The 12,223-nt window shown below is 62.4% G+C and overlaps 1 protein-coding gene across 2 annotated transcripts in view; it reads left to right on the top strand.

Moving 5' to 3' along the window:
- Nucleotides 1-3,461, top strand: part of SLC12A5 (solute carrier family 12 member 5) — a 77,884-nt gene extending 74,423 nt beyond the window's left edge. For both annotated transcript variants that reach the window (XM_075011343.1, XM_075011342.1), the window contains one exon: nucleotides 3,370-3,461. In XM_075011343.1, the coding sequence (XP_074867444.1) occupies nucleotides 3,370-3,461 (92 nt within the window). The remainder of the gene's footprint in view (nucleotides 1-3,369) is intronic.
- The last annotated feature ends 8,762 nt before the right edge of the window (nucleotides 3,462-12,223 follow it).

Genomic DNA, 12,223 nt, shown 5'->3' with positions numbered 1-12,223 from the left:
GCCTCCCTAATCTCCCTGAGCATTTCACAGTCACTATGACAATCCTGGTCAGGTGGTCGCTAATATAACCCTACCATTATAGTTTTATTATTCAAGCCTGGGATTACTATCCAGACGGATTCTGTGGAACAGTTTGGTTCATTTAAGATTTTTACTTCATTTGATTTTACACCTTCTTTAACATATAGAGCCATCCCCCGGCCATCCCAGCACAGCCTGTTCTGTCCTTCCGATAAATTTTGTACCATGGTATTTCTGTGTCCCATTGATTCTCCTCATTCCACCAAGTTTCCGTGATACCTACTATATCAATAGCATCATTTAACATGAGGCACTCGAACTCACCCATCTTATTATTTAGACTTCTAGCATTTGTATATAAGCACTTTAGGAACTTGTCACTCTTAAGATGCCTGCCCTTACATGATGTAATTGAAAGGGATTCCGTTATACTTGACGGTTCCTCATCAGATACTACCTGTGTTTTAACATGTTTCATCCTCTCCTCCTTATTAAGCCATAGAGAATCACCAGTAGGAGATCCTGCCCTCAGGGATGCCCACGTCCAAACCATGCGCCTCCACACCTGTCGGCTGTCCCCCAGCCCTTAGTTTAAAAACTCCTCTACAACTTTTTTAAGTGCCGGCAATCTGGTTCCATTTTTGGTTTAGGTGGAGACCATCCTTTGTGTATAGGCTCCCCCTTTCCCAAAAGTTTCCCCAGTTCCTTATAAATCTAAACCCCTCCCTCCTACCCCGTCATCTCAGCCACGCACTGAGACCCTGCAGTTCTGCCTGTCTAACGGGCCCTGCGCGTAACTCGGATTTTTGTGCAAGTCGAGGGGAGATGGGAACCAGGCTGCAGCCTTGTTTCTGGTTCCTCTGCCTTTGCAGGAGCCAGGAGAGTGACCAGCCTAGCAGGACTGGTCAGTTCCCTGGCTCCCAGAGTGGCAGAGAGCTGGGAACCAGGGGGCAGCCTGGTTCCCTCTCTGCGCACCACTTGCCATTTGCGGGTCAGTTTCCCAGGTCCCTCAAGTGACAGGGAGCTGGGAACCAGGCAGCAGTCTGGCTCCTGGCTCCCCTCCACTTGCAGAGAGGGGACACTGAGCAGGGGAGCTGCCTTCTTCAGTTTCCTGGCTGGAGCCAGTGGAGGGGAGCTGGAAACTAGGGGGCAGCTTGACTCCCCACCATTCCTTGGAGCCAGGAAACTTACCAGGGCTGCTACCTGGCTCAGTTTCCCAGCTCAGCAAGTGGAGGGGAGCCAGGAGACAGGCTGCCATCTAGTTCCCAGCTCCCTGCCACTCTGGAGACTGGAAACCACTCCGGTCACGGAGGGCAGCCTGACTCGCGGCTGCCACCCTTGACAGCAGCAGCTGCTGTCCCTGAGAGGAACAGGTTCCTGGTCTCCGGTTTCCCGCTCCTGTCAGGGGCGGCAGCTGTGTTAACCCGAGGTGTGCAGCTGGCAATGTATCTCAAAGGGTTACTGTACTTACACATTGTTTTGCTATTACTTTTTCAGCGTTCAGCCAGCTGCGCTTCAAATTCTTTTCTGGCCCTCCTGGTTCTATTATTACGCTTCATTTGCCAGCATTCTTGTGCCTTTCTATCTTCCTCACTAGGATCTCATGTCCACTTTGTCACAGGTGCCTTTCTGCAGCGCTCTGCTTCTGTTCCTTTGTTGTTTAGCCACAGGGGCAGCTCTCTAGTTTTGCTGGTGTAGTCTCTGAGGTGAGGTTGTGCATTTAGGTGGCACCTCTGTTCAGGTGTCTGAAAAACTTCTAGGCATCTTGCAGGGATATGACTTTTGTTTTCCGTTTAACTCACCTCCTCAAGTCTGGGGCATTCCCCGGTCTGAAATGAAATGCCCCAGTGTTGGGCTGCTGAGGCATTTTCCTGCCCCAGGGTGGTTGATTTAGTTACATTATGGGCACCACTTCCAAGCGGTCCCCAATATTCATTCACCTCTTGGACCAAATCGTGGGCTCCCCCTGGACTAAATCAAGACTTGCTTCGCCCGGTGAGTTCTAGGACAAACTGCTCCACGAAGGGGTCATTTAAGGTGTCAAGAGCCTTTATTCCCACACTGATGGGGTGTGCGTCACTTCAGGCTGGGATGCAGAGCTGGTGGCAACCCCCCCATTATTACTCAGGTTTTATACAGGCCGACGCAGCCATGCAGCTGTTGTTTATGTATAAAGCTCCCTGGAACCTCCCTGTGCATTTCACAGACGCTGTCCCCGTCTGGGGCCGGCAGGCAGGCAGGCAGGCAGCGTTGCTAGATTCTTAGAACAGGGGAGTTGTGTGTGCACATAACAATACAAACGCACTCAGCAACGGCTGGCTGCACAGCCTCCTCCCCTCCCACCAGTTTTGAGCAGCACCAGCTCCAGTTCCTGGGGCCCTCCCATCCGCCCTGTGCTATAGGGGACACAGACTCACTTGGCTCTGTGCAGTCCCAGCAGCAGCCCTTCCTGGGGGTCCACGCTCGGGAGGCTGAGCCCCAGGACCCGCTGAGCCCTCAGCAGGCCTGTCGCTCCCCGTGGGTCTCCTCAGGCAGCCCCCACACTCTGGATCCCTAGGCCTCTGCTCCCAGAGCAGCCCTCTTCTCCAGCCGGGAGTGATTCGGACGGCACGTATTGCGCACGGGCATTCCCAGGCATGTCCTCCCGCCGCACAGTGCAGCTAAGTCGCTCCCGCTGCCAAGTCCAAGGGCCCTGTGCTTTCCAGCTGCGGCCACAACCCAGCTCTGTCCTTCATCTCGTGGCCAGGTAAACAAGGTGCCTGGGCCCCCTCTCTCCCCCATCCTTCATCCCTCATGGCTGGAACTAGCTGGTCAGCCCACAGGGTCCTCTCACTTCAGCCCATGGTCCTCCCACTGGCTGTGCCATCCCCAGTCTCCACGTCACCAGCCAGGGTCCCACATCCTTGCTGGTCCCTGTCATAACAAATGCCCTTGCCCCAAAGCCCCTCTGCATGCGTCCCACGGGAAACGCAAGCAGCTCCTGGCAGCTATGGCACAGTGCATGGGGGAGGCCTGTGAGTGCAGAACTACCACCGTTGCCAGCTAATTTGCATCCCAGCCCGGGCTAGGCTAGGCGCTCTGGGTAGGGGCAGTGCCTTGGGGGCCTGGTTGGGTGGAGCGGGCAGGCTGGGGGGCGGGGGGACTTGAAGATGAGCCTGAGGCACCCTCCTGCCACAGGGCCAGAGCATGGCCTGAGGGGCGAGACAGCCCAGAGAGTTGGCCCAGGGCTGCCGGGAGCCTGGCATCTCTGCCTCTTCAGCTGCCAGGCAGCTCGGCCCAGCCTCAGGCTCTCGCCTCACTGTTGCCCCTGCCCAGCCCGGTTTTCTCCTTGACAGCCACGTCCTGTAGACATGGAATTCCTCGAGGTGCTGACAGAGCACTTGGACCGGGTCATGCTGGTGCGTGGTGGGGGCCGGGAAGTCATCACCATCTACTCCTGAGACCCCTGCCGCCGAGCCCCTGAGCGACCCAGCTCCTGGGAGGTGCGGGGACAGTCCTGCTTGTGCTTGGTGCGCAGCCCCATTGCCGTGCCGCACTCGCTCCATTCAGACTCCTGCCCCCTGCCCAGGAGCCTCCGACACCAGCGCTGCTGTTCTGCACGGCGCCAGCCCAGCCCTGCGGGTGCTGGTTGTACATACATCGAACTAGCTCTGAGCCCAACCCCCCAGCCGAGCCTGGCCTGTTACCACCCCCAGTGCAGCAGGGTGGGGGCTGGCCACGCTCTTGGCCAGTGTCCTTGGAGCCCTGAGATGGCTGGAGCTGGGGTGCACTGGGACTGTGGGACTAGCTCCCCGCCCCTGCTCTGCTTGCTGTTGAACACGTTGAGGTTCATGGGACACGTGCTGCCCTGCCCCTGTCAATGCTGTGTCCTCCGGAACCTGTTTGCCAGGAAGCTCACCCCGCTGCTCACAGCTGCCCTGCAGCGCCAGCCCTGTGCCAAGCTCGCCTCGCCAGCCGCCCCGCTGCTCACAGCCGTCCTGCAGCGCCAGCCCTGTGCCAAGCTCGCCTCGCCAGCCGCCCCGCTGCTCACAGCCGTCCTGCAGCGCCAGCCCTGTGCCAAGCTCGCCTCGCCAGCCGCCCTGCTGCTCACAGCCGTCCTGCAGCACCAGCCAACGGCCCTGTGCCAAGCTCGCCTCGCCAGCCACCCCGCTGCTCACAGCCGTCCTGCAGCGCCAGCCAACGGCCCTGTGCCAAGCTCGCCTCGCCAGCCGCCCCGCTGCTCACAGCCGTCCTGCAGCGCCAGCCCTGTGCCAAGCTCGCCTCGCCAGCCGCCCCGCTGCTCTCAGCCGCCCTGCAGCGCCAGCCCTGTGCCAAGCTCGCCTCGCCAGCCGCCCCGCTGCTCACAGCCGTCCTGCAGCGCCAGCCCTGTGCCAAGCTCGCCTCGCCAGCCGCCCCGCTGCTCACAGCCGTCCTGCAGCGCCAGCCCTGTGCCAAGCTCGCCTCGCCAGCTGCCCCGCTGCTCTCAGCTGCCCTGCAGCGCCAGCCAATGGCCCTGTGCCAAGCTCGCCTCGCCAGCCGCCCCGCTGCTCTCAGCCGCCCTGCAGCGCCAGCCCTGTGCCAAGCTCGCCTCGCCAGCTGCCCCGCTGCTCTCAGCCGCCCTGCAGCGCCAGCCAACGGCCCTGTGCCAAGCTCGCCTCGCCAGCCGCCCCGCTGCTCTCAGCCGCCCTGCAGCGCCAGCCAACGGCCCTGTGCCAAGCTCGCCTCGCCAGCCGCCCCGCTGCTCTCAGCCGTCCTGCAGCGCCAGCCAACGGCCCCGTGCCAAGCTCGCCTCGCCAGCCGCCCCGCTGCTCACAGCCACCCTGCAGCGCCAGCCAACGGCCCCGTGCCAAGCTCGCCTCGCCAGCCGCCCCGCTGCTCACAGCCGTCCTGCAGCGCCAGCCAATGGCCCCGTGCCAAGCTCGCCTCGCCAGCCGCCCCGCTGCTCACAGCCGCCCTGCAGCGCCAGCCAACGGCACCGTGCCAAGCTCGCCTCACCAGCAGCCCTGCTGCTCACAGCCGCCCTGCAGCGCCAGCCAACGGCCCTGTGCCAAGCTCGCCTCACCAACCACCCCGCTGCTCACAACCGTCCTGCAGCACCAGCCCTGTGCCAAGCTTGCCTCGCCAGCCGCCCCGCTGCTCACAGCCGCCCTGCAGCACCAGCCCTGTGCCAAGCTCGCCTCGCCAGCCACCCAGCTGCTCACAGCCGCCCTGCAGCGCCAGCCCTGTGCCAAGCTCACCTCGCCAGCCGCCCCGCTGCTCTCAGCCGCCCTGCAGCGCCAGCAAACGGCCCTGTGCCAAGCTCACCTTGCCAGCCACCCCGCTGCTCACAGCCGCCCTGGAGTGCCAGCCAATGGCCCTGTGCCAAGCTCGCCTCGCCAGCTGCCGCGCTGCTCACAGCCGTCCTGCAGCGCCAGCCCTGTGCCAAGCTCGCCTCGCTAGCCGCCCCGCTGCTCGCAGCTGTCCTGCAGCGCCGGCCCTGTGCCAAGCTTGCCTCGCCAGCCGCCCCGCTGCTCACAGCCATCCTGCAGCACCAGCCAACGGCCCCATGCCAAGCTCGCCTCGCCAGCCGCCCCGTTGCTCACAGCCGTCCTGCAGTGCCAGCAAACAGCCCCGTGCCAAGCTCACCTCACCAGCTGCCCCGCTGCTCAGAGCCGCCTTGCAGTGCCAGCCAACGGCCCCGTGCCAAGCTCGCCTCGCCAGCTGCCCCGCTGCTCACAGCCGCCCTGCAGCACTAGCCAACGGCCCCGCACCAAGCTCGCCTCGCCAGCCGCCCCGCTGCTCACAACCGTCCTGCAGCGCCAGCAAACGGCCCTGTGCCAAGCTCACCTCGCCAGCCGCCCCGCTGCTCACAGCCGTCCTGCAGTGCCAGCAAACGGCCCCGCACCAAGCTCGCCTCGCCAGCCGCCCCGCTGCTCACAACCGTCCTGCAGCGCCAGCAAATGGCCCTGTGCCAAGCTCACCTCGCCAGCCGCCCCGCTGCTCACAGCCGTCCTGCAGTGCCAGCAAACGGCCCCGCACCAAGCTCGCCTCGCCAGCCGCCCCGCTGCTCACAGCCGTCCTGCAGCGCCAGCCCTGTGCCAAGCTCGCCTCGCCAGCCGCCCCGCTGCTCTCAGCCGCCCTGCAGCGCCAGCCAACGGCCCTGTGCCAAGCTCGCCTCGCCAGCCGCCCCGCTGCTCTCAGCCGTCCTGCAGCGCCAGCCAACGGCCCCGTGCCAAGCTCGCCTCGCCAGCCGCCCCGCTGCTCACAGCCACCCTGCAGCGCCAGCCAACGGCCCCGTGCCAAGCTCGCCTCGCCAGCCGCCCCGCTGCTCACAGCCGTCCTGCAGCGCCAGCCAATGGCCCCGTGCCAAGCTCGCCTCGCCAGCCGCCCCGCTGCTCACAGCCGCCCTGCAGCGCCAGCCAACGGCACCGTGCCAAGCTCGCCTCACCAGCAGCCCTGCTGCTCACAGCCGCCCTGCAGCGCCAGCCAACGGCCCTGTGCCAAGCTCGCCTCACCAACCACCCCACTGCTCACAACCGTCCTGCAGCACCAGCCCTGTGCCAAGCTTGCCTCGCCAGCCGCCCCGCTGCTCACAGCCGCCCTGCAGCACCAGCCCTGTGCCAAGCTCGCCTCGCCAGCCACCCAGCTGCTCACAGCCGCCCTGCAGCGCCAGCCCTGTGCCAAGCTCACCTCGCCAGCCGCCCCGCTGCTCTCAGCCGCCCTGCAGCGCCAGCAAACGGCCCTGTGCCAAGCTCACCTTGCCAGCCGCCCCGCTGCTCACAGCCGCCCTGGAGTGCCAGCCAATGGCCCTGTGCCAAGCTCGCCTCGCCAGCTGCCGCGCTGCTCACAGCCGTCCTGCAGCGCCAGCCCTGTGCCAAGCTCGCCTCGCTAGCCGCCCCGCTGCTCGCAGCTGTCCTGCAGCGCCGGCCCTGTGCCAAGCTTGCCTCGCCAGCCGCCCCGCTGCTCACAGCCATCCTGCAGCACCAGCCAACGGCCCCATGCCAAGCTCGCCTCGCCAGCCGCCCCGTTGCTCACAGCCGTCCTGCAGTGCCAGCAAACAGCCCCGTGCCAAGCTCACCTCACCAGCTGCCCCGCTGCTCAGAGCCGCCTTGCAGTGCCAGCCAACGGCCCCGTGCCAAGCTCGCCTCGCCAGCTGCCCCGCTGCTCACAGCCGCCCTGCAGCACTAGCCAACGGCCCCGCACCAAGCTCGCCTCGCCAGCCGCCCCGCTGCTCACAACCGTCCTGCAGCGCCAGCAAACGGCCCTGTGCCAAGCTCACCTCGCCAGCCGCCCCGCTGCTCACAGCCGTCCTGCAGTGCCAGCAAACGGCCCCGCACCAAGCTCGCCTCGCCAGCCGCCCCGCTGCTCACAACCGTCCTGCAGCGCCAGCAAATGGCCCTGTGCCAAGCTCACCTCGCCAGCCGCCCCGCTGCTCACAGCCGTCCTGCAGTGCCAGCAAACGGCCCCGCACCAAGCTCGCCTCGCCAGCCGCCCCGCTGCTCACAGCCGTCCTGCAGCGCCAGCCCTGTGCCAAGCTCGCCTCGCCAGCCCCCCGCTGCTCACAGCCGTCCTGCAGCGCCAGCCCTGTGCCAAGCTCGCCTCGCCAGCCACCCCACTGCTCACAGCCGTCCTGCAGCGCCAGCCAACAGCCCCGTGCCAAGCTCGCCTCGCCAGCCACCCCGCTGCTCACAGCCGCCCTGCAGTGCCAGCCAACGGCCCCATGCCAAGCTCGCCTCACCAGCCGCCCAGCTGCTCACAGCCGCCCTGCAGCGCCAGCCAATGGCCCTGTGCCAAGCTAGGCTCGGCATAGCACGGCCCCTCCTGCTGCCAGCGCCCAGCCTCCACCACTGCACTCAGCAGCCCCCTGCGTGGCTCTGGCCAGGCAAGCACTGTGGGTGGGGTGGAAGCCATCGGAGTGAAAGGCAGCCCCCTGAGGCAACTAACCTGCACCACTTGGTGAGAGGGGCCAGGGCTGAGTTCTGCTGGGCTGGGGCCAGAGCTGGGAGCTTTCCCGCCCCTGTTCGGCACAGCCCCAGGAGGCTGCCCCACTCTGACTCCCTGGCTCCGGGTGTGCTTCAGCCCCATTGTCGTGGGGCCTGTGCGCAGCTTGGCGGGGCTGTGTGCTCCCAGCATGCTGGCTCAGCCCGGAATGCAGGGGCACCCAGTGGCTAGTGCTGGGGGTGGGGCTGGGTCCCTCCCCACAATCCAAGTGTGCGACCAGGCCAGAGCCCAGTGCCCACTGCATGGCCCCAGCCACCCCCCCCTCGTGGCAGCCTCCTAGAGGCCATGCTGCTGCTTCCGGGGCTGCTGGGTAAAGGCCACATGTATTTACTGCTTATAAATATGCAGATCAGCTCAATTCCCCCCCCCACGCCCCACGCCAGCACCAGCAAGTCATTGACAGTGCACTGGCATGCTGGGGTGGCTGCCAGGCTGCAGCGCCTTTGCCCACATCAGCCCTTGCTCCCCGCACCTCCCCCCCTCAGCAGCTCTCACTTTACTGAGATCCTGAGGGGCTTTTAACCTGTGTGAGTAGCTCTGGGAACCCCAGCAGCCCCGGCAGCCGGGGCAGAGGCTCAGCCAGCCCCGGCCCTGCCCCGCTGTACATAGTGTACATAAGACAGGCCATGGATTTTTTAACGTGACCCTGCAGATGTGAAGAGGCGCAGCTGAACGCTCCAGAGCGCCTCTAGCCATGTGGCGCGCTGCCCGGCAGGGCTAGCGCCAGCAACAGGCGGCGCTGGTGCTGGCCCGGGCCCAGGCCTGTCCGCTCCCAGGGGTTTGGCTGAGGCTGCACCTCCAGGGTGAGCGCGGCTTTGCCTCCTGTGGTAGGTGGTGCAGGCTGCAGCCGCTCTGCCCCATGCGGCCGTGCAGGGGCCGGCTCCAGGGCTCGCTCGCCTCTGAGTTTGGCTTCTTAGGCTTTTCAGGGAAAGTTACAGAGATTTTGACCTTGTTTCACAGCAGATTTGAGCTTCCAAAGTGAGAGCAGCCTGCTGGGGTGGGCCTCTGCGTGCTGCGGTCGCCGCCCCCAGCCGCAAGGGCGCAGGTCACCACTCCCCACCCTGCACCCCGCAAAGGGGCTGAGCTTCCAGAGTCGCCACCCCCTGCAGCCTGTACAGCCTGCCCCAGGGCAGCCCTGAGCCTGCTGCAGGGTGCCGTGGTAGCTCTGAGCCCCAGGGCTTGATGCCTGTAAAGGGCTAACATTTCACAGAATGACCCCCCCAGCTTGGGGAAGGCAGGCGGGCCCAGTCCCAGACAGAGGGCTCCTCCCTGCTCCCCCTTTGCTGTCATGCTGCTCTTGCTTGGTAGATGCAAGTGACGGGCAGCCAGCAGTCCCTGGCATGGCTCCTCCCCACCCCCCGCTGCTCCCTGCTCAGAGGTGCCAACCCGCAACTTCCTGCCCACTGAAGCTCTGACAGAGGGGGCTGCCCACCCTGGCCCCTGCTCCAGTGAGTCATGGCATTACCCCCATCCAGCCCAGCACTGGTCCCATAGGCCAGGCTTTGGTAACGGCCTCAGCCCGGCATGTGCAGCTAAGCCCCTTGAGGTCTGGTTCCCCACAGGACACCCCACCCCCAGCTGCAGGCAAGGCAGAGCCCCAGCCCCAGCCCCAGCCCCAGCAGCCACTGTCCAGAAAACTGCAGCATTATGTGGTGCAGCAGCCCTAGCCCAGGATGGGAACCTGCGGCTGCAGCCACTTGCTGCTAAGGGGGCCAGTGGAGCTGAGCATTTAGGGAGCAGGTGAGTGGGCCAGCTGGGACGTCAGCAACACGGGGCCCAGCACTCCAGCTCTTCTGAATGCTCCAGCCATAGGGGAGCTTTTAAATGACCAGGCAGATACCTGCTTGGATGAAGGTTTCCTGCTGTTTGTGTCAGGGCTGCCCAGCTGGAGCAAGGGCTGGTTAGTTGCTGCCGCCAGAGGCCCCTGGCCAGCCAGGCCCATCCCCAGCCATGGGCCAACCAGGCAGCAGCAGCAAGGCTCCCGGGAGCACAGCCCCACGCCAGGGCTGGGCAGGGGAGATGTTACTGGCAACGCTCCCCAGCTTGTGCTGCTCCCTGTGGGTCTCCGACCTGCCTTTCCTCCCCCCCTCTGCTCTCCTGCCCACAGGGCTGCTTCTCTCCCTCAGCTGACCCCCTCCAAGCCTGGCTCCTGCCCTTTAAGCGGGATTTAATATTTCTTGTTGCCTCGCGATTCTTCTAGCTCTAATCACCAGCAGCACCAGCCAGCCTTGGGCGTGCATCACCCAGGCTGCCTGCTCTGCCCCTGCCCGGGACACCGGGAACCCTGGTGCAGATAGGCTGCCGACACCATTTTAAGCATAGCGTCCATCAGAGCAGGCCTACCCACGTGCTATGGCTGCCAGGGCCCTCTGGCTGGAAAGCTGTGACGCTGACAGTGCTGGGGGAGGGAGCAGCCTGTCCACTCTTAGCAAGTCAGGCCACAGACAGGGAAAGGTGAAGACACCCGCCCCCCCCCCCGCCTCTCCAAGCAAGACCAGCACTACAGCTCTGAACACACATGTGCATTGTTGCCTCAAAAGCACTGCCTGGCCCAACGCCTCAGGAGCACGCAGAAGGTGCTGGTTCGCACAGCAAGGCCCCATGCAGGGGCCGGGGAAGGCCAGTTTTAGCAGACAGCACTGCATGTTAGTTTACAATCCCAGCTCCGCCCCTGCACGTTTGGACTCTGAGTGTGCAGCCCCCCCCGGAGCCCCTTCTGCTGTTCCCTCTTGGTGAAGACCCGTTGTTCTGTGGTAGAAATGTGAGTCCCTTTCTGGCACACGTGGAGACAGTTCAGGGTTTTCGGAACAGGCTGGCAGGTCTTGAGCCGCGAGGCTTGTTTTACAGAGAGCCCTCGGATGCAGCTGCAAGCGTGAGCACAGCTCCTACGCCTCCAGGTGCAAGGCCTGGAAGGAGCTGGTGTCATGTTCAGGACTGCCCTGGTCAGGGAACCACTTCACATGTTGCTCTCGCCAGAACAGAGGAAAACTCTTCAGCTCCTCAGAAGTTAAAATGGGTGGTGCAATCGCCATGCCCCACTTCCCATCCAGCAGTTAGTGACCTGGCCTCGCAGGGCAAGCTGGTGAGTTACACCCAGTCCAGGCATCCCCACTCACAAACCATTTGAGAGCATGTTTACAGGAGATGGGGGAAGAGGCTCCACCCAGCAATGGTGTGCAGTCACCTGAACCAAAGGAAGGGTGGATACTGTTTAGGTAACAAGTTGCACTATAAGAGTCAAGACTCCTCTGCACAGCAGGGTTGACACACAGTGGAAGGATCTAGAGGTTCTGTTGGTTGCAAAACACTTTTCTGTGCTACACGTGCAATATATTTGTTATGAATGTTACCACAGTCAGTTCATTAAATGAACTTTATAATCCCTGTACCTAGATGTTTTACATCCATTCCAATGACTTTTATTCCAAGTGCAATATTTCGATAGACATGTGACCTAGTGTGCTTTGTGTTTTAAAGAAGCTGTGTGCAGAGCAATGCAAAGACGTTTAAATTGTGTAAATAAAACAGGTTGCAAACCAAAAGGAAGAGTAAATAGGCTTGCATTTAATTTTTGTGCAAGTGATTCAGTATTAGGCTGCCTCCGTATCAACCCTGTGTTCTCCGTGGATAGTGATGGAGGAGTGCCTCCTCAGTCGTTGAATGCTCCTGTTCATGCTTTACAGCTTTTCTTGTAGTCATTTTTTAGACTCCTGTCTGCACTAAATGCAATAAAATGATTTTATTACACCCTTCACCACTTGGAGTGGGGGAATTTTTACTTGGTTTTGAAAGCTACAGTACACGCCCAACACTCTGCTAGTTCTTCCTTTAGCTGCTGCATCTCTGGCAGCTGGAAGCAGGAAGGCTTGCAGGAATAGAATCATATAGTGCTAGGACTGGAAGGGACCTTGAGAGGCCATTGTGTCCAGCCCCCTGCCCTCATGGCAGGACCAAGTACTGGATAGACCATCCCTGACAGACACTTATCTCACCTGTTCTTAAATATCTCCAGCAATGGAGATTCCACAACCTCCCTAGGCAATTTATTCCACTGTTTGACCACCCAGACAGTTAGGAACTTTTTCCTAATGCCCAACCTAAACTTCCCTTGCTGCAGTTTAAGCCCATTGCTCCTTGTTCTATCCTCAGAGGCCAAGAACAAGTTTTCTCCCTCCTCCTCATGACACCCTTTTAGATACCTGAAAACTGCTCTCATGCCCCCCTCAATCGTGTCTTTGCCAAA

This window comes from Carettochelys insculpta, chromosome 17, assembly GCF_033958435.1.
Source record: "Carettochelys insculpta isolate YL-2023 chromosome 17, ASM3395843v1, whole genome shotgun sequence".
Taxonomy (NCBI): domain Eukaryota; kingdom Metazoa; phylum Chordata; order Testudines; family Carettochelyidae; genus Carettochelys; species Carettochelys insculpta.
The sequence above is the reverse complement of the archived record's forward strand: the minus strand, read 5'-3'. Positions and strand labels throughout refer to the sequence as shown.